At 41.4% G+C, this 23,023-nt stretch overlaps 1 protein-coding gene and 1 long non-coding RNA gene across 3 annotated transcripts in view; one reads left to right on the top strand and one right to left on the bottom strand.

The window, feature by feature from the left end:
• Positions 1-17,210, top strand: part of LOC127525983 (uncharacterized) — a 293,828-nt gene extending 276,618 nt beyond the window's left edge. Inside the window, exon 2 of the long non-coding RNA XR_007933603.1 lies at positions 16,735-17,210. This is a non-coding gene — a long non-coding RNA (uncharacterized LOC127525983). The remainder of the gene's footprint in view (positions 1-16,734) is intronic.
• Positions 1-23,023, bottom strand: part of LOC114665897 (deoxynucleoside triphosphate triphosphohydrolase SAMHD1-like) — a 157,565-nt gene that overhangs the window by 55,145 nt on the left and 79,397 nt on the right. For both annotated transcript variants that reach the window (XM_051919609.1, XM_028820552.2), the window contains exon 4: positions 7,703-7,863. In XM_051919609.1, coding sequence (XP_051775569.1) covers positions 7,703-7,863 — 161 coding nt within the window. The remainder of the gene's footprint in view (positions 1-7,702; positions 7,864-23,023) is intronic.

The following is a 23,023-nucleotide window of genomic DNA, read 5'->3' as shown; positions in this document are numbered from 1 at the left end:
GTGTAGCAATAAATGTTGAAAATCCCAAAATGTCTGAATCCACTGTAGTTCAAGATTATTTTGGATATACTTCTTCTATGTTTTATTTTCCTGAAATTTAAATGTATTTATTATTTACACTTTTCTTTGATGACATGACTGTGTGTTAACACCACACTGGTTTTTGGTGATGTTTCCCCATTGTGGATCTGTGCATGTGGCAGTTAATGACATCACAGATGCCACCCTACTTGGGGGTGAGCAGTTATGGATGTTTCTCATCTTAAATGTCTTTACAGCAAAGATTTTCTCCTGCAAATACATTTGAGTTATTTGGTAACAGCTACAGCATCCATGACAATGTTTTTGTTTTGCATCTTGTACTCGCATTTAGTGACAATAATGTTTTTTGAAATGCAACAACCAGGATTTGAAGACTTTTGCAACAAATCTAAAGAACAGCATCAAAATAGGAAGACTAAACCTGAATTTCGCTAATCACTAGACAAATACGTGGTCAGTAAACATTCATAAGTAGTTCTTTATTTAGACAGAGATTACCCAGCACCACACCCAAAACACTAAATAAGAAATCAATGTAGAATGACGCATAGCCAAAATTTCAGTAACAGAGGAAACTAATCCCAATACTGCTAACAATGTGTCTGAAAAAAAAATCCATAACCTTGGATTTTAAATTAAAACAGACTTCCTGACGCAAATGATGCATGACTACCAGGAACGGACTTCCAATCACAGGCAGTCATATCTTGACAACAAAGCAACAAAGTGCCTGGGCCCCATGAAAAAAATGTAAAAACTTAATAAAAACCTCTAAATGAAACCAAAAGTAAAAAGTATCAACAAGGCTGAATTCTCCATAAATCAAAACCTCTAAAATAATCAACAGTTCTTGAGAACAACCAGAGAACAGAAAAAAATAGAATACAAATGCAATGTATCCATGACACCCCTCTACAAATCTTTGCAAGATTGCTCAACCCAAGATTATCTTTATGTTTCAGTTTCTGGTTTTATGTCTACAACTTCTGCCACCCAGAAACAAAACCAATGATCTGTTTTTAAGGTAAAGGCATTGTCTTTGGTCACAATTAATATTATAATTTTTATAAATGTCTGAGACCAAAGAAAGCAGCACAATGCTGTGATCTGCTTGGTTTCATTTAGATGTCAATACAAAGCTATTGTTGTGGGTGCAGCAGAAGTACACACCTTTTAACAATCATCTATGTGTATTAACAGAAATATTTACAATTCATACAGTAACAATTTGAAATGTTAATCCATTCTTAAGAGGGTCAGTGCATGGGGTGAGATGACAAGGTGATACCCTCAAGTGGCATGTTGGTAAAGGTGGCATTTTATGCAATAATATAAACATTCCTTAACAATAAGCAAAAGGTTTACAGATAAGAGTTAGGTATGAACAACACCGACAACCTGCATCAGCTTGTGGATGAATCACCATTTAAAATAATAAGTTGGCAATCAATTATGTAAATGAAGAACTTTCGAGCCAGCTACAGGGTCAGGTCTGCTAAAGTCACATATAATTCCATCTAGTGTAACAACAGCCAGATCTTAAATTAGCACTGTGCAGGTTTAGCTAAAAGGATAGGCACCTTCTACCTTGAAGCACCGTTTGATACTGTCAAGGCATTTAGAGAAGCGTGCAGGATGAGCAAAATTATGGAGGAGTATTTTGGACAAAGTTAAATAACTAACTATGCAAATAAATGTATTATGAAATGTAACAATAAATAAATAAATAGTGATATGTGAGATTAAATGTTTCATTAAATGTGTGTTTTTCATTTGCCTATTTTGTATGCATTTTATTGTCTAAGTTGAGTGGATGGGCTCCAGTGATTATTGTGTTTTGTTTGGTGAATTGTTGGTAGAGGAGTCATCAATCTTTGGCCATCAAGGGACACATTTATAACAGGCATTTTAGATATAGACTCCTTATAATAAATTCTGAACTTTTCCAATTAAAGTAGCCCCTAAAGGAGCCACCCTTTACTCGTGCTTATATCTTCCTTCAACACACACAGTCACAACTTTGGGCATAAACCTGACAATAAGAAAGTATATTCATTGAGTTCGCCCACACTGCGCAAGTGAGATGAATGGCTGGATGACTGGACATATTAAAGATAATAAACTTAGAAATAAAATTAAATCTTCCCAAAATTTGTCACAAATTTTTAACTTTTGCTTTCAACTAGTTTTAGTTGTGGCAGGGCAATTCAGAATATGGTAAAAAGTCAGAGATAATGTTGTCAATACAGTGGAAATATTAAAGCTAATGTTACAACATCAGGGAGATCAATTGTGAATTGGGTGGTGCCATATGAGACTGACAATAATAAGTCAAAGACACAGGTAGGAGTCTTATACCAGCAGACAAGAGAAAACGTGCTGACCATCCAGAAACATGAACCATAGTCATAGTTAGGGAAACAGGCAGGGTCCACAGACCACTACAGTCTTCTTGGCAGTGTCTTGTTAGCTTCCTGTAAAACTAGGGGAGGTGCCAAATGGTCAAGGAGACAAGGTCAGGAATACACAAAATGTTCAGAATACTAGACTACTCAAAGGTACCAACCATGAAACACTGAAAAAAAAGTGGGAAGAAAGCAAGCACCATCTCACAGGTGGCGCAGTGGTAGTGCTGCTGCTTTGCAGTAAGGAGACTGTGGAAGATTGTGGATTCGCTTCCCGGTTCCTCCCTGTGTGGATAGCGCTTTGAGTACTGAGAAAAGCGCTATATAAATGTAATGAATTATTATTTTATTATTATCTACTGTAGATGTCTTCCCCCAACTAAACTATAAAAAGAATTTGCTTTATTTTGTTTTCTAAAGGAATCAAATACCAATAGCAGTTTGAGAATTTCATAAAAGGGTGTGCCTAAATTTGTCCTGAATGGGCCTAATGTTATTTTAATAATTGTTAAATACAGATTCATTTAAAATAAAATGTAGATGTCCATTTATGCCAACATAAACGGCATCATTATTTTTTTTCCATGTGAAATTTGAAAGGTTTTTGTTAACACTAATTTAAAGCCACTTACAAATGATGAAAATAGACCTACTGCCTACCTTTTAATGAAACTTGTGACATACCAGCCCATCACAAGACACAAATCGTCTTATAACCGTGTTATAATTTTGATCAGACAGCCTTATATAACAGCCAACAGGCAGATTATCTTTTTGCCATTCATTATAATTTATGTATGCATACCTGAAGTGCATCTGTTTCTATACTCTGACTCAATGAGTGAACCTGTCGTCAACTAGATTATCACCAAAATATCAAAATCGTATTATTCAATATCCCATATTGTAGCCACATACTGCATACTGCAAAACCACACTCCTTACTGGCTTTAACAGAAGTAGGAAATTTAATAACAATTGAGTTGATGGCTTGTGAATATCAGATAAATTTGTGACATGGATGATCCTCTGACATTTATCAGCGTAGTGTGTAGATTTTCTAGCATACCCAGTAGCTATGTTGGTAGCAAACCCATTGCTAAAGTTAGTACAGCTAGGAGCTGGGTTTCACTTGTCATTGGGACACTGGTGAAATTTTCATCAGCAACATTAGATTCTGGCATGTTTTGCAGTTCTGGTTGTTTCCTTTCACTAATAAATCCTTGTCAGGGTTTAGGTTGGCACATTACGGACACATCTTGCCCTGTTTATATTTCACTCTAATGAGAGGTACCCCAACCAATACATTAAGTAGGTTGCTATCTGTTTTGAATGGCTGAGATTAGTAAAATTTAAAGTCAGGCTTATTTTCAAAACAAACGTCATAAAATGTCTAATCATACACTTTCATGAACGAGGGGTAAGAGTGCTGCTAGAGATTAGAAATGTTAGAAAATTTTTCTTCACAAAAGAAGCATAGACACACAATATAAATTAGCAAGTACTGTGGTGGAGAGTAGGACTTTAGGGACCTTCAAATCTTGACCTGATGCTATTATGGAGTAGGTCAATTAAGACTAGCAAGGTTGAGGGGCTGAATGGTTGTTGTTGCTGTTGATCACATCGACATGTTCTAGATCATATTTATACATAATTTTTTGCTTATGTTGCTTATTTCATTTTCTGCCTTGTGTCTGCTAGCTTGCACAATACTACCTTTCTGAATGATGTGGATTTAAAAGAGGTTTACGGAATTATCACTTGTAAGAAAGGCGCTATATTGTGCCCGACCTGGCACAGACTTGAGACAGGAGGCACGTATAAAACAAAGAGACTTTTATTTTTCTTCAGCTGGAGGGCAAGTCTTCCCCATGAACTCCCAGCCACAACACAGTCCCAAGCACTAAACACTGAATCACCACACTCCTCTCTCTTTCACCACCATAGCTTTGTCCTCCTTCCACCCGACTCTGGCCCCTGAGTGGTGGTCGCTGGCTCCCTTTTATTGGGTACCCGGATGTGCTCCAGGTCGTTGATTATTGACATCTGGCTGCACTTCCAGGTAAGGCGAAACCAGTGCCCAAAAGGGGCCAGCCGCTCCTGTTGCAGTACCCCCTGGTGGTGCCTGCGGAACCCCACAGAGCTGCACAGAACTCCAATCTCCATGAAGCCCTGGGGGAGTCCGAAGCACCGCTGCAACCCAGGGAGGCTGCCATCTAGCGTCCAGGGGGAGATACTGGGCTTCCCACCCTTGTCCCCCTGGCAGATGTGGTGAAGGGGCATCCCGGTCAGGCATGGGCCCCGGCCATCCATCACACACTAGACAAGATGATATGACACCCACATTGAGATCATCATTGTGGTTTGGTCTGCCTAAATTCTCATTATAACTATACAGGGAATGATTTTTAAGCTAACTTTATATTAAAACAAGTGACTCATTTTTATATGCTGTGCTGCAGAGGATATTTTTATGGCTAATATAGCTTGTGACATTTTGTGTGTAGTGTTTGGCAACTGGTTGGGTCACCTTGCTTGGTTTCAGGGTGAAAAGTTTGAAAACCTGAGAGGATTTAGCAGTAGAGTACTGGTCACTAAGTAGAGCCAGTTCCAGCTCAACCATTTCATGATACTTCCAGGTGCCCAAGAACAGACCTACAACATTTCCTAGCTGGCCTGGGCCTGTCTATATATTCCTCAGTAGGAGATCTGCCTAGCCTGCCATGACTGCATTCCAGAACAAGAAAATACAAGGATCAGAATGAGTACACAATGTGATACATATGGGCTTGTACTGTATCATTTAAATGCTTCATGTATAAACTCTTATATACCAAATATATAGCAGAGTATATACATGGAATGTACACATATGTATACATATTGGAATGTACATGCAGTTGGAGAACAATGTTGCAGGCCATGGGATATACCTGGGGTGGGCAAAGTCAGTGCTGGAGGGCCTGGACGGCCACAGTGGCTGCAGGTTTTTTGTTACAAACCAGTTACTTAATAAGAAACACTTACTGCTCAAGTATCACTTCTGCTCCACTTTAGTTGTCTCATTCTTTAAGATTTTGAACCCATATTGCTTATTTTAGTCTTAAACAGCTGTATTCTTGATTTTTATTAACTGCTTCTTATTAGCAATAAGATGCAAATGACAAAAGAAACCAGGATCTCTCTATTTAGCTTGTTACCATTTATACCTGTGTGTAAGAAAAAAGGGAAAAAAATCTAGGATATGAGAATTACCTGACATAGCAGAGTTAAATCACTAACAGGCCATGAAATTCAATTATTGTCAAGGATTGTTTTCTAATTAAGCAGCTGTCTTGGATCAAAAACCTGCAGCCACTGTGGCCCTCCAGGAACAACTTTGCCTACCCCTGGGGTATACAAACTATACAACCTGTATCATTATCGTTGGGGTGCAATGAAATTCCCACACTGGTAGAAGCACAAAAACATATGCCAATGTAAAAGGGGGGGATAGCACTGCCAGGAAGTAATGCAGTAGATGTGGTTTACTGCATATTACAGAGGAAAGACTGAAATGCAAAGAAATCTAGAGATGCCAAGAGAAGGCCTGGGGAGATGGCTCCAGGATCTCAAGTGGGCATTGCTCGCCCCATAGTTGACCATGAGCATGTAATCCCGGCCAGGGTTTAAAGGCCACTTCCTGCAGAGAGAGATAAAGCAAGAGAGGCGTTGGCTGGCATGTTCTTCCAATGTTCTGGGGCTGCCTCACATCCTGTGGTGTTTAATGTGTAATTTTAAATACTTGTCTTAGCAGCATACACGCCAGTGCAAGCTTTTGTAGGCTATTTATTTATTTTTATTTTTTTGAAAATGATAGGAATAGGTGTACTTTGATAGTATTGTGAAAAATAAAAAAAACAAATTTACTCACATGCATGATTCTTTTCTCCCTTATATATTCTGTTGTTTAAAGAATTCACTTAGGCTGTATGCCCAATTCATGAGCCTTTTACGGGGTAAAATATGAATAAGTTCAGGAGTGGAATCAAATGTTTTTGGTAATGGGTGGGAGTGGAATGGAAAAATCAGAACTACTCAGACCTTTAGTTGGAAATTCGAATTGAGAGGACTTCATATGTTACTTTCAAGTGCTTAAGTGGGGAGTTAAGCAAGTGTAGTCAGCCACAGTGGCGTATTAGGTTTATTGTATTCCTTTGTTTATTTGTTAGTTTGTTGTCCTACTTGTTTGGCCACATCTTGTGCTGATATATTGGTTAATGATTCCACCCTTTTTGATATTTTGGCCTCTTTGGTATTGTTCTTGGTTTGGATTAGCAACAACAGCACACCCACCTCCTCACAGTATGTATACTGCCAGCTCGGAAAGAAGCCATAAGATTTACTAGCTTCAAAGGGGCAGCTTGTGTGCCCTGACTGTAATGAGTGGGACTATGTTGTCCTTTTAAAATTTTCCAATTGGGAGCTGCCAAAGTGACTGGAAAGGAAGCCAGAAGAGAAGGCAGCACATTTAAGTGTGAGCCTGGGAGGATTTGCCTATATTCTCTCGCTTGACTGTTGACAGAGGGCAGTGCACACTTCATGACTAGGAGGAATGTTGTCCTGTTAACTCTTTAAGGAAATGAAACAATGATAGCATGGAAAATACCTGAGAGGCCTGACCCTAACAAAACATTACAGAGCTCAGGGGTGCAAGGACAACAGGTGTAGTTAGAGGAAATTTTACCCTGGTATTCAAAGCAAACTTTGAGGAGATTGTAACTTTGAATATCATACATTTCTTTTTATTAATTAAGACTATAATTTTTTACAAAGAGGATGCATGTCCTATGTGTGTGAATGCATGCAACATTATGTTGCTGTGATTTTAGCTGCCATCTTATTTAAAGGATTGCCATACTCACAGTAATTGCATTTTGTTTTTAAAAAGAAAAACTTTCTTTTCTAGCAAGAGACAGTTCATTTCTCTGGAAATTTTCTTTTGTAGAATTTGTACTTTTGCTTTTGATCAACTTGTTTTGATGTGACTTAATGTTTGGGCAAGGGCGCCACCTCATCTGATACAAAACAGTTTGGGTAGGCCCAGAAGATGTTTCAGACTCTGTTCCTTGAGCCCATTCTAAGCACAGTAAGATCATAAGAGATTCAACTGCTATTCAAAGACTTAAACGATGTTAAGATGATTTAAAACCATTTTGCTTGTACTACTGAAGTAGACACAATGAATACACTGGAGGATAAATAATAAGAAATACCCAAGAGAGTGTTCAAATCTGTTGTGGGATGCCCCAGGGTAGACACGATAGCCAACCCCAAGCTGCTTTATACTCCGGAGCCTCTGAAACTGTGGGGTGTCCACTATTTTAACCAAAAGTGGATGGAGAGTGATGAGGCCATGCACAGAATCCTTGAATACCTGGAAAGAAAATTAAATCATGAGGAGACCTTAGAGTCAGACATCATATTGATGCTTTTGAAAATCTAATACAAGTCACACAAAGTTATAAACCTGTGTCAGTCAACTTTAAATGAACTATTCAATCATATTTCGTAAGGTTTTTCATAAGGTTGAATATGATCAATAGACTTCTTCCATATTGTAAAAAAGGCTCCTGTGCCTTTAAGGCGCTGAAGCATGATGACGTGAAAACCGTGGCGTGTGCAGGGTACATGCGCGTTTTGTGAGATATACCTCGTGAAAGCCGGAACTACTGGAGCCGCTGGAGAAAGTTTAAGTTTGTGCGTTGTTGACCAAATAACCACACATATACCTACTCACCTACCTGTACAGTTGTTCTACTTCATGTGAAATTTGGCATCTCAACATTAAAGCGATTTCTTGAAATGGTTGGATTAGTTCCTGTGTTCTAACCGACACACCACAGCGACTACAGCGTATTGCAAGTCTGCCTTTCTTCATAACAAATTTTGGTCCTTCGAGCCGGATCGCAGTAGTTACTGTGGAACATGTATCCTTACTCCAACCAGCAAGCTGGAGCGACCTATCCAAGAAGACAATCGCGCCCTCCGCGTTACTTAGAAGATTATGATTTAAGCTATGCAGGCTACAGGGTTCTAGAAGCATCATCTTCACTGCGACCAGGAGTATTGCACACAATTTACCAAGAAGAGGATTATGATGCCAGCAGAATGTTGTTACCTCAAACTCTGCAAGCGCAAGCAACACCAAATCGTAGAGAACTAGAGATAACTTCACCAGGAGCACAGAATAATTCTCATAAAAAGCTACAGCTTGAGAGAGACTATGAACACTCACAATCAAAGACAGCTAGCCTTTCTAATATTAGTCCTGACTCATTAAGAAGGGATGGACCAGTTCCAGCACCACGGACTGTCTATCAAACACCAGTGCCATCTCCTAGGACTTCAAATGCCCCTAATAACCTAAATGCACCTTTCTCACCTGTCCATGAGCAGGAGGATCCTCAACCTAGCCAGGAGTCCGATGCGATGCTTGACCTAATGGAAGAGATGGTGGCAAGGATGCGTGAAATGAGAACCCAAAGTAGACAAGCCAGAATTCCGTCCTGCTCTTCTCCACCTAGACCAGATTCCCTTTCCCATTTGAATCGTGATGCACTTCCACAAAGGACACCAACCAGGCAACATCCACCCTTACATCAGTACTGTGTGGATCCTAACACACCTGCTCCAACTCCTCTTCCTCGTCTTCCTCGTCTGCCTCACCAGCCTCCTCCGCAGCCATTTCACCAGTATATCCTGCAACCTCCTACATCCACAGAATGTGATCAGTACACTCTCGATCATCCCCAGCGGGAGTACTTTCCGCAGGCGAAAGAGACCTTCTATAGGGGACCTAAACCTTCAATCCCAGACTTCATCCATAAAGATCCTAGTGAGTTTGCACGGCTCAAGATAGCCCTAACCAACCTTCTCCCTGTAAGCAGTACAGAGCTATTCAAATACCAGATTTTGGTTGAGCACCTGAAGTTAGAGGAAGCCCGTTTAATAGCTGATGCGTACCTGAACTCTCTTTACCCGTACACTGATACCATGGCAGCTCTTACTGAGAAATATGGACAACCTCATCAATTGGCTTTGAAGAAAATTTCAGCAGTCATGAACTCCCCAGCAATTTGTAGTGGGGATACAGAAGCTTTTGAGAAGTTTGCTTTAAATGTGCAAGCATTAGTAGGTATGCTGGGAACCATAGGGTGACATTGAACTCCGATGTGGATCTCATGTAGCTCGTCTGTTGACAAAGCTTCCACCAGACCTTCGGGCGAACTTCCGCAGACACATGCTGCATAGACCAGGAGTAGCCTATACTTTACTTGATCTCTCAACTTGGCTAAAATTTGAAGTGTGGTGTCACGATTCAGGAGGACAGCCCAGACAAGTGAAGAAACACAGAGAACCTAAACGTGGACCAAAACCAACTACGGTCTTACTTGGAGCAAACCAAAGCTCTGCGACTGAGACTTCCAACCCTTCTGTAGATGAGCCATCAGAGATGAAGAAAGAAAAGCCTAAACCTTACTGCCCATATTGTGAAAATACAGAGCACTTCCTTAGTCAATGTCCCACATTCCAGCAGTTCACTAAAGAGCAAATTATAGACTGGATCAAAACCAAGAAACGATGCTGGAGGTGTGGACGTTCGCATCAAGCAGCTCAGTGAAATCTCAAAAAACCCTGCAATATATGTAAAGGGAAACATCTAAAGGTCTTGCATGAAGTTAACACTCTCCCCCCAAAACAAGATACCTGTGTGCTGAGTTCATCTACTGAGACTCTTTATGGCGACAGACCCAGTGATGGCAGTTATGTATTGCTTAAGGTAGTTAAGGTAATGCTTTATAATGGCAACAGAGCCTTGGAAACCTACGCAGTGTTAGACGATGACTCCGAACAGACTCTTTTGCTTTCAGCAGCAGCTAAAGAGCTTGGCTTAGAGGGAGAATCTGAAAAGATGAAGTTAAGGACAGTTAGACATGACACTGAGACATTGGAGGGAGCATCAGTTTCATTTATGCTAACTCCTGCAACACAGCCACAAAGGAAATTTAAGATTCGGCATGCCTTTACTGCAACGCGGCTAGCATTGGGTGAACATTCGTACCCGATTACTACTCTTCAGGAGAAGTATCAACACCTTAAAGGCTTGAGTATTCCTCATTTTGAAAATGCGCGTCCCCTTCTACTCATTGGGGCTGACTATCCCCACTTACTCAACCCACTCAAGCCTGTACACCTTGGCCCACCAGGAGGGCCAGCAGCAATCAAGACTTCTTTGGGATGGACATTGCTAGGACCTGTAAGGGGACTTAAACATCAGATGTCTTCCACGCAGTGCTTGTTTTCCTCCTTCCAGTCCCCAGATGCTGAACTGTTTAGAAATGTGGAAAGACTTTGGCAACTGGATTGTTTGCCCTATAGGAATGTTGAGTCAGTCACTCGATCCAAGCAGGATAAAGAAGCCATACTTCTTCTTCAAAGTCAAACTGCTCGAATAGAAGTAGACGGAATTCAGCGATATGCAACCCCTTTGTTACGAAGAAGTGACATGCCCTGCCTGAGTTCTTCATTAGAAGCAGTGATGCCAAGTCTCAGAAGTACAGAGAAAAGACTAGCAAAAAATTCACAACTTGCAGCCATCTACACTGCGGAAATAGAGAAACTGGAGAAAGCAGGCTATATCGCTAAAATACCAAGGGAAGCAGTAGCTAGTCAGGAATCGTGGTAAATAATAATAATAATTCATTACATTTATATAGCGCTTTTCTCAGTACTCAAAGCGCTATCCACACAGGGAGGAACCGGGAAGCGAACCCACAATCTTCCACAGTCTCCTTACTGCAAAGCAGCAACACTACCACTGCGCCACCTGTGAGGACATATCCCTCACCATATGGTTCATCATAATGGTAAGAACAGGCTAGTTTTCAACTGCTCATTTCAGTTCAGAGGATCAACGCTAAATGAATACTTGTTACCTGGGCCCACTTTAGGTCCATCACTATTAGGAGTGCTAATTCGGTTTAGAGAGCATACTGTGGCTATTAGTGGAGACATTAAGGCTATGTTCCACCAGGTACGCCTGTTAGAAAGGGATAAGGGCCTCCTTAGATTCATTTGGCGAAATTTTAGACAAAAGATGGATCCTGACATCTATGAGTGGCAAGTTTTGCCATTTGGCACGACTTGTAGCCCGTGCTGTGCTACATTTGCCCTGCAGACTCATGTTCATAATCATAGTGAATCTGGTGATGATATAAGGTTAGCAGTTGAGAGGCATTTTTATGTTGACAATTTTCTACAGAGTTTCTCCACATTTAAAGAGGCGAAGGACATGGTGGATAAATTAATAAATCTTCTTAATTTAGGAGGTTTTCAGTTACGACAGTGGGCTAGTAACAATCCTACTGTGATAGGTCACTTGCCAAAGGAAGCACGGTCTGAAATGAGTGAACTGTGGCTAGCTCAGGATCGAATACATTCTCCAGAGCCTACACTGGGTTTATGCTGGTATTGCTCTTCTGACACTCTAGGCTACAGGTATCGGGAAATTAATTATGACAGACTCACACTAAGGAATATTTATAAAGTTCTAGCAAGTCAGTATGACCCACTTGGGTTCCTTATTCCATTCACTACTAGGGCAAAGGTATTAGTTCAGCGGCTCTGGCAAAAGGAGTGACATTGGGATGACCCTCTATTCCCTGAAGATTTACTTCAGGCCTGGTGCTCATGGGAGGCAGAGCTAATTCACTTGTCTAAGGTTACATTCCCCCGGTGCTACCAAACAACTGATATGGATGTCCCAGAAACCAGACGGGAGCTACATATATTCTGTGATGCCTCAGAACGGGCCTATGGTTCAGTGGCCTATCTTAGGATGGAAGACGGTAAAGGCAACCGGCAGGTTTCCTTTGTAATGGCTAGATCCAGAGTAGCCCCAAAGCGTGAGCTTTCGATCCCAAGGTTAGAACTTTGTGCCGCTTTGACAGGGGCTCAAGTTTCCAAGCTACTCAAAACAGAAATATCCATACCGATCAGCAGTGTCACCTTGTGGACAGACTCAACAGCTGTTCTTAATTGGCTTCATTCTAATTCATGCCGATTTAAGGTATTTGTGGGCACCAGAGTAGCTGAGATTCAAGAGCTAACAGAACATGATACCTGGCGCTACATAGAACTCTGCTAATAACCCTGCCGATTACATCACTAGAGGAAAGACCTTAATAGACATAGCGAAACCAGGTCACTGGCGATTTGGACCACCCTTTCTCCTACAGCATCAAAGGGATTGGCTTGAAATGACTTGCACCAATGTTGCTGAAGATATAGCCGAATTAAAGCCTACTAAACCCTGTACAGTCCTCCTACTTTTAGTACCAGCTATTCCAGATACTAGTCAGTTTCGCACCTATGGTGAACTGTTAGAAGCCACTGTGAGATTAGTTGAAGGAGCTGAGCAAGATCATCAACTTTGTGCCTCTGATTACCAAAGGGCTGAATTGTTACTTGTACGAAGGGCTCAGATAGATAGTTTTCCTGATGAGTTCAGTCAACTACAAGAAGGTAAACCTGTTTCTTCTAGTAGCAGACTGATAGCCTTATCTCCAGAATTTGACCATTCCAGTGAAATTATCAGAGGTGGTGGTAGGCTGCGACGAGCTGAGCAGTTAGAACGTGATGCAATGCATCCTATTGTATTGGATCCTACTCACCCTGTGACAAAATTGCTGATTCAAAGATTTGATGAACAACTTAGTCACCCTGGACCAGAACGTTTATTTGCTGAAATTAGGCGCACATACTGGATCCTGAGAGGAAGAGAGGCAATTAGGAAACATCAGCATGTTTGCAGAGAGTGTCAAAGATGGCGAGCTAAACCTCAAATGCCTAAGATGGCCGATCTGCCACCAGCCCGGCTCCGTTTATTTAAGCCAGCATTCTATAGTACTGGAGTGGATTGCTTTGGGCCTTTTACTGTGAAGGTCGGCCGTCGTAATGAAAAGAGATGGGGAGTAGTATTTAAATGTCTTACAACCAGGTGTGTCTATTTGGACATATTTAATAGCATGGATGCAGACTCTTTCTTAATGACCCTTCGATGCTTTATTCCACGACGGGGAAAACCCTATGAATTGCTTTGTGATCAAGGTACAAATTTCCGTGGAAGTAATCGAGAGTTGTGTGAGGCCTTTGCAAGTTTAACAAATCATCTTAAGTTGCTTCTGGCCAAACAAAAAATTAGGTTTCAGTTCAATCCACCAGGTGCACCACATTTTGGTGGTGCTTGGGAGTGGGAGATTCGTTCGATAAAGACTGCACTTAACATAACCTTGGGGTCCCAAACAGTTACTGAAGAGGTGCTGAGGACAATTCTAGTGGAAGTAGAAGGGATCTTAAATGCAAAACCTTTGGGGTACGTTTCTTCCAATTTATCTGAAATTGACCCAGTGACCCCCAACTATCTGCTTATGGGGCGGCCTGACTCCTCTCTTCCTCAGGTTGTCTATCCTGAATCAGATCTCTTAACTAGAAGGAGGTGGAGACACAGTCAGGTGCTGGCAGATCGTTTCTGGTCATGCTTTCTTAAGTATTACTTACCGAATCTTCAGACATGTCAGAAGTGGCAGAAAGAGGCAGCTAATCTAGCAGATGGAAAGGTAGTAATGCTTCTTGATCCACAGTTACCCAGAGCTTCATGGCCTGTAGGTAGAGTACTGCACGTCATACCAGGAGCTGATGGACGAGTTTGAAAAGCTGAAGTACGGATTAATGGAAAAGTGTATACTCGACCTGTGACCCGATTTATAGAACTTCCAAGAATTCCTGATGATGAGCCTTCCAGTGACAAACCTTCAGAATGATGTAAAAGGTCAAATTTGGTATATCAAATTTGGGGGCGGCTGTAAAAAAGGCTCCTGTGCCTTTAAGGCGTGTGCAGGGTGCATGCGCGTTTTGTGAGATATACCTTGTGAAAGCCGGAACTACTGGAGCCGCTGGAGAAAGTTTAAGTTTGTGCGTTGTTGACCAAATAACCACACATATACCTACTCACCTACCTGTACAGTTGCTCTACTTCATGTGAAATTTGGCATCTCAACATTAAAGCGATTTCTTGAAATGGTTGGATTAGTTCCTGTGTTCTAACCGACACACCACAGTGACTACAGCGTATTGCAAGTCTGCCTTTCTTCATAACACATATAATTTTGAATTTTTGTGATCAGGGTTGATTCCAGGCTTTATTTTGAGTTTTTTGTATTGTAGGCTTTGCATTTTCATGTCTTTTTCCAGGGAGAAGTAGATTCAGGGTGGTGGAGTGGTTAACACTGCTCAGTTCCCACCATTAGCAATATAGACAAGCTTTGTAAAAGTATGCCCATTTCCTACTAGATGTTCAAAAAATGACCACAGCATGAATAATTGGACCAGTAAAATTGCATTTTCATAGGGTGGTGTAGCATACCATTTCTGATCTCTACCCCAAGCAACCAAGACAGGGAACAAATCTGATAATGATTGATGGATTGATGGTTATACTCAAAAATCTGCAATCTGCTGTGATCTCAATAAGACTATATGGAAGCAAATGGATGGTCGTGACTAGAAAACATTCAGAGGTCAGATACTGAGTAAAGCAAGAAAGAACTGTTAAAATGAAACCATAGATTAAAATTAGAATTCATAAATCAAAGAACTTTAAGAAATGCTTTTCCTTCAAGTCCTAACACAACTTTCTTTTAATTACCCCTAACTAACTTTGACAAATACAGTGGAACCTCGAGATACGATCACCTCTGTATACGAGAAATTCAAGATACGAGGAAAGTATGAGCGAAAAATTCAGATCTCGCGTAACGAGCCACGAGCCAGGCTGTGGGTATAGCTCGCGGCTTAGCAAGGGGTGCGTGGTAGCAGTAGCGAGCCGCAGGGCGATCTGCGGTGTCTGCGTTTCTCACCTAAGTGCACAGGTGGGAAACTGCCCACATCCATGATTGTTCCTGTGGCTGATGGGCTGCAGCTGCCATGTCCTCCGCGCATATATAGAGAAGCGCGAGCCGGTTAAGGGGGAGAAGAAGTAAAAGAAAAGAGAGGAGAGGAGAGAGAACGGATGAGGCAGGCGGCAGGAAGCAGCAGCAGTAGGAAGTCGGTGCGGGAGAGCGAGCGAGTGCAGGCTCGCGTGTAGCTGAACAGGCAAGCCAAACAGCTGAAGCAGGACGGTGTAGAGAAGGTCAGCTGCATTAAGAGTGTCTCGCCTGTTGCAGAGCCCGCATGGGAGAAGCAGGTTAGTGATGGGCGGAGTGAAGCCTCACGAAACATCAACACGTTTGAAGCAATTGTGTCAGAAATCGTATCGAAGCTTCGCAGCATTTGACACTCACCTCTCTGGGGACACCTCCTGGCCATTTTCATTAACGTTACACAAACTTATGATCCACTTCAAAGACTTCTGTTAAAACTCCTATTGCTTTTATTTTTTCGCAGCTACAGACTGACAACGAAGAGAAGGGATCGTCAGCAGCTTCTAGTGTCTGATGTCTAAAAAATATAAATATAACTAACGCCGACAGGCAGAATGCACTATACGATAGCAAGAGTTAAACAAAATAAGACGCCTCACTCATGGATTCCCGGCTCTTTCAATTAGTATTTACTTTTGCATTGTATCATTATAATCGCTCCTGTTATTACTATTATAATTAACCCTGATCTTTTCTTGAGATCACATTTAATAGCCTTAAATGTTTTCTTTGGTCTGACTTAATTAAAACGGAGTAGACAGAAAATAAAGGTTTATCCCTGTACTTTGCCATGATATAGGTAAGCACATTTGAGAAAGAAAATGTGAAATCCTTAAATCACAGATGTTATTACTCGATCAAGTATTAAACTATTTCATTTATTAATACTTTACAATATTTTTTGGAGCTCAAAAGTAACGAGTTCGCTACGAGAAAAGACGCCGTCAGTGGCTCAATTAACTAAGGTGGTTGCTTTTCAAATTCTGAGCGTAGTGCTAGCCCGAGTTCGATCCGAACTAAAGACTCATCATAATTAATAAAAATTAAAAAAATAATCTCGAGAGAAATCTTTATAACCAATTTGAACTAAATAATTTTGAGAGATACTTTGGAAGGATCGCATAAGAGATCTGTTCGTGAATCATCCCCACTTTGAACCGCCATCAAAATGCGATGACTAATTGCGTAAGGCAGCTCACGTATTTACATTAATTCATCTTCTATTCATCGCCATTTGACGTCCATGAACCCCTCCATTGAATAAGGTGATAACAAACCCACTGTAGTAGATCAGGTTGAATTTGCTCTGCTGCACCAAACATTCAAAGGTGTCAATCTGGAGCACATCAGAGAGGCTGAGAGACACAGTGCAGATCAGTCACCAGCACACAGACACACACGGGACACTCCATGGTGAGCAGTGCATGTACCAAGTGAGCATTACACGTATCAAGGTTGGCATTAAAGATCCTCTTGAGTTCTGAGGCAACAACACAAAGCAGCGGGATAAACACATCTGGACCTGCTGCCGAAAAAGCATTTGCTTTTAACAGCAGCATCCCTCCCTCGTGAACACATCTTCAAGGTCCGGACAGGCGATCAGTAAAACGTTGTCTTAGTCACAGCACAGTGCAATAATAAAACATTTCCTAAAACATATAGTTGTCCAGTCTGTATCATTCCTAAGCAATCTTCCAGTTATAGAGGCGCAATCCCAGTTACTAACACATTTACTGTGTAGCTCTCCCCCCCCCCTTCACCCCCAACACTCAAAGTAAGAACACATTCCACCTTATTAATTTAATATTTAAAATTTTAAACCGCTAAACCCGCCATCAACAACTACAATAACAGTTGAAATCGTCACTCAAATATTTTTTTTTTGTTATAGACATAAAACAAGATGCCCATTTCCATTTGATATATCTTTACTAGTGTTCTCGCCTTGCTCGTTCTCGGTCCACGGTGGAATTTGCTGTTAAATGGAAAAAAAAAAAGAAAAACAGACTCTTTTGGGTCACAATTCACAATGGGTGGACGTGGGACCCGAACCCAAGCAAGCCTTATTATGGAGCAGCAACGCTACCGCTGCACCACTACTTTTTTCAGCAGAGTGGATGTATATAATGCATGTTTTGTATGTATGTATGTATGTATGTAATGAAGACAAAAACAATTATATATAGATGTATACTATATGACATACATTCAGTGTTGCATGAAAATGTTGCATGAGGTGAAGAATGGATATTTATGAGAGTATTATAGTGAGAGATGTGTCGTCACCGTATTACTAAAGCTCTTCTTTGCAGCATTATGCATTCTACAAGTCGGAATTTGTATGATGTACAGTATAATTTATAATTTTATTTTTTACCACAAAATATTATCGGGCACAATCATTTAACATGTATGGATCATCCACAAACATTCATTTCAATGGGAATTCTGTCGAGTTTTTGAACTCTGTTGATGCCATATGTACTTCAAACTGGAGCTCGTCAGCACCAAACAGACATGCACACTGGAATCATCAAGCTTGGTTAGAAGCACTGAGCAGACATGCGTACTAAGATTGCATCATGACGGAGCTCTGAAGCCTCAGACATGCGTAGTACTGAGATTGGATCATGATAGGGCTTCGAAGCCTCGAGCAGACATGGTCACTGGTTACTGAATCTTTGTGAAGCCTCAGCACACTCAGAGGCATTGACCTCTATATTTTGAAAGTCTATCTGACACTTAACTCTCTAGTTATATTTTGTAATTCGTATTGACATTACACACTTCACTTAATATAGTTAAACTACAATTCAGGTAGTTGCTGAGAAGTAATTATTGTTTTTGTGGTTTGCTGTGATTTCCTTTGTCTGATACATTGTGTCAAAGATATATTGTCATATATCAACTTTATATATATAAAAAGCTTAGGTAAATTGTGCAACCTTTTTATGGAATGCTTAATTTTGTTCAAAACTGTACGTCATGTATATATATAATTCACTAAGCCGGGAGACAAGTAGCCACCCATGGAAAGCACGCCGGAAGGGGCGTGGATTCACTAAACCGCCGACGAGTAAGACGCCAATGGCGCACGCAGGAAGGAGCCACGCCCACCAACTCTTAGACCATTGGATACGACGAAAAAAATCACAGAGCCACGCCCACCAACTCGGACGTGACGCCTCGGAAAACATGCCGTCATTTCTGTTTGTCTGTGCCACAGTCCACTTGCAGCTCTGAGCCACGTTGACTTTTCATTAGTCAACCTCAGTGGAACCTTGGTTCACACACAGGCAGCGCCAGAGAGACAGAGCCGCACACACACACACAGAGGCAGCGCCAGAGAGACAGAGCCGCACACACACACACAGAGGCAGCGCCAGAGAGACAGAGCCGCACACACACACACAGAGGCAGCGCCAGAGAGACAGAGGCACACACAGGCAGCGCAACAGAGAGACGCGCAATCCTTTAAAACTGAAGTTAAAACACAATGAACGAAGCAGTCTTTAAAAACCAATAAGCCCTGTGCCTCTTTTTCATTAGCGTCTCACCTGCTTCAGGCCCTGCAACAGTCGAGACGTCTCTGTGCCTGACTCCACTACTGTCAGTTGCCTGATTAAAAATGGCCTTTTGAAGGGGAGCTATGGACCTGCTATACCACAGGAACACATTGCCTTCGAGCCTGCTCTCGCTCACTCTAATGTCCCGGCTTTCTCTCTCTCTCCTCACTCGCTCACACACTGCACAGGGGAGAAATGCCCGCAGCACGAGTCTACCTAGAAACCGTTTCAGCCACACTTCCACACCCCTCGCTACACTGTGAATGCAATGATTATTTATTTAAAAATGGGCTTTTGAAGGGGAGCTGTGGACCCGCTATACCACAGGATCACCTGTTACATTGCCTTCACATTGTTTTCCTTTTATTTATGATCCTGTTGAGCAGATCAGACACCCAGGCAAACAACACTGAATAATCAATAGCTGCAACCACTTTACCCGCCCCAACTCCTCACCTGAGTCGGTTTTGTCTGTGTTCAGCAGTGTTTCCCAAACTCGGTCCTGGTGAATCCCTGTGGATGCAGGGTTTTGTTCCAACCAGATTCCTAATCATTAATGCCGGTGAAACTCATCTGGGATAAGTCGGTTTTTCAAACGCAGACGTGTAGCACATTAGTCTAGCAGACTAGCTGGATGTAAAAATGTCAGTGACGAAACTATTGCTCTCAAACTTCACAACATGGCTGTTGGCTTTGTTTGCCAACATTGGGATAATGTCGGCGACGTGGTCACAAACTGCAACAACTCACCACACAAGGATGCCCTGTCTCTCGAGGCATTCACACTGCCGGAAGACAACCATGGGATACGCAGAAAACAGCCATGTCAGTCAACGCAGATCAGACACCCAGGCAAACAACACTGAATAATCAATAGCTGCAACCACTTTGCCCGCCCCCACTCCTCACCTGAGTCAGTTTCGTCTCTGTTCAGCAGTGTTTGCCAAACTCGGTCCTGGTGAACTCCTGTGGCTGCAGGGTTTTGTTCCAACCAGATTCCTAATCATTAATGCTGGTGAAACTCATCCGAGATAAGTCGGTTTTTCAAACGCAGCTGTGTAGCAGATTAGTCTAGCAGGATGTAATAATCCGAGATGAATGCGCGCCCTCGCGCTGAGTGAAAAGCCAATATATATCGAGTCTACAAAACATGATCAGCAAGTCTTTGATAGGCTGCAACAAAATGATGAAAGAACGGGCGCATTTTTTTCACACAAGCTGGGTGGGTGGGTGTTAGTTAGTTAATTAGCAACTCGAAGGATTTCAAGATTTAATATACACAAGAGGTAACACTGCAAAAGCGGCCCAAACCAGAAAAGACAGCTGGCAAAAAGTGGCTGACAAATTAAACGCGTGTGCATTGTACTTACTGAAAGCAGCGTTACGGATTTGGCAAATGTTCATTTTTTTCCCTCTGCTTAAAAAACAGTGAAAAAGCAGCGTGATTATGCGGCTTGGTATGCAGCGTGTAAAACAGTTTGTCGCGGATAATTTGCCTTTTACTTTAAGACAAATACAATTTCCTGTTAGACTTGCCTTTGCAATGACAATTAATAAGGCACAGGGCCAAACTTTCAAAAACATGGCTAGCGGCTCATACGCTCGCACTGATTATGTCCCTGCCCTTTGTACGCCCCCCCTCGGTACTACCATGGTCGGATGACTTGGTGGATTATATATAGAAAAGCAGCCAAAACCGCAAACAACAATGAAAAGTCTACGTGACTCACATGTGCATATGGACTGTTCAAAGAGGAAAATGACTCAGGTGACGAGTTGGGGGTGGGCACATGAAATGTTACTTTTCTTGCTGATTTACTATATTTCTGATTTTTCAAATGTTAATTTTCTCCCTGTGCTTAAAAATCATTAAAAAAGCGGCCTGATTATGCGGCGTATGGCACGCCGCGGGTTGGCTAGTATAGTATACATCTATAAATATAATTTTTTGTCTTCATTAGGAGAATACAACAATGATACTCCCATGTCAATTAAACCAATTTAATGTGTATATGTCAAACAACATATTTCCACATCCGCCGCAGTAAGAACAGTAGTAGTAGTTCAGTTGATTAAGTGGCTCAATGGTATCGCAACTGTCTCTCAGTAAAAACACCAGGGGTTCGTGTCGGCGATCCTCCACTTGTGAAAGGTTTTTTTCCAATTCCTCCATTTAACAATATTTTCAGCTTGGACGGATAGCGAGCGAATCGAGCTGTCGAGGGAAGGTTGGGCCGCCGTAGTCGGGCATGGGGCACACGTCCCTAATTATATTGTGTATGTAAAGAGTTTCACTGTAAAACGTAATAAGCTTCATATTTGTGTGTCTGGAGACCCTGGTGTCGTACTGAATTTGTGTTGTAGAAAAACAAACTACTGTGCAGCATGCCTAAATGTGTCATTTCGTTTCTGATCGCTATACAGCACTACCAATTTGAGACAATTCGCTATAAACAGTTTCAGCCAATCAGCGCCTTCTAAACATGCAGAATGACAGTGTGAACCTTTATTGTAGCGGCGCAGCATCTTCGTACAGTCAGTCATTGTCCTGTTAAACTATTTACTGTTAAGTGCTGCTTGAGGTAGCATTTATAGTACAACAGGTAGCCTACGTAGTTCTTAAATTGGTATTGTAATGCACACACAAGTCTCCTAAATTATTTATTGAAATGCCTACATTTACAGTGTCCGTTTTAGGAAATCGTAGTTTTTACTTGTTCCTGTTATTAGGAATTACAATTTCTCAGTGTCACATATTATTCGTTACTACTCGCGAGTCCTGCATCATTGAGATTTTGATTTATATTCTGTATAAGCAATTTTTTTAAAAGGAGCGTTAATTGAACTGACTATAGCAGACTTGTCATCTTCTTAAAATGACTTTATTGATTTGATATTGACAATTAATCATAAGGTCAAAAATCAAGGAGGATATGAGTTTGCATGGACTGTGCTGTTTCTTTTTTTTCGTGACATCGTGTCAGTAGAGTGCGCGTGACGTTAACAATGCATTCTGTCCTAAATGACAGCGCACACGCTTTTTGATATTTCCTAAAGGCCAATGTGTCTCAGTTTGCTCAGTAATATATTTTGACAGTGTATTTTAGTGAGAATGATTATAAACATATTACCCATGTTCATTTCCCTTGTAGATATGTAACGTTTGGTGAGAATAAATAAAAAGTAACAACACATATAATAGTTATGTTGCATTGTTTATGATTAACAAAATTCATAGTTTATCTGAAATGTTCTACTTATACAGTCTATTTATTCCACTTCTGAAGGTGTACACTGTCGGCATTCTCCATTGCATTGGCCCCCCGAGTGTAACATGTGCCAGTGCAACTGAGGGGTGGCAGACGAGCTCACGTAATGGGTGACAAGGCACATCCTCACCCTGATGCCGAGGCTCTTGTCATGAATATTCCCATCTTGTGCTTTTTCTCGTTCCTGCCAGTTTACTATTATTATTGGACACGTATGTAGAGGAAATGTGAGTTTTATTTTATGTCTATGAAAGGAAGGACGGTAAAGCCTTGAATGAAACTGAGTGTTGATGCTTTGGGTGACACGACAGGTGAGGAGCAGGGAATGTTAAATGTGACAGTGACTGCGGGGGATTGTGGAACTGGAAGAAGGTTTAAGAATACAGAAACGACAAAAGCTTACTCTTTCAATAATTCTATTTACATCAATGATTTACTTTGTTGTGCTGCAGTTCGGAAGATTACTTATTTACCCCCCAGCGCAGCCTTTGATAAGATGCATTCAGAAGGAAAGGATGTTGCTGACAAAGTCAGGTGCTTCTTCGAAAGTTTGGCTCCAGATGTGTTTACCCAGGTGCTCCTTCTTGTCAGTACTTGAATGATCTTTATGTTCACCTCTGGATGAATTCGCAAAGTTTCTTTACAACTTTTTTGTCTCATTAACGCAGAAATCCCGAGGCTTTCCTAAAATTGCAGAAGACACTGTGGATGGCGCTGAT

Source organism: Erpetoichthys calabaricus, chromosome 15 (genome assembly GCF_900747795.2).
Source record: "Erpetoichthys calabaricus chromosome 15, fErpCal1.3, whole genome shotgun sequence".
Taxonomy (NCBI): domain Eukaryota; kingdom Metazoa; phylum Chordata; class Cladistia; order Polypteriformes; family Polypteridae; genus Erpetoichthys; species Erpetoichthys calabaricus.
This window is presented reverse-complemented; position numbering and strand designations above follow the sequence as displayed.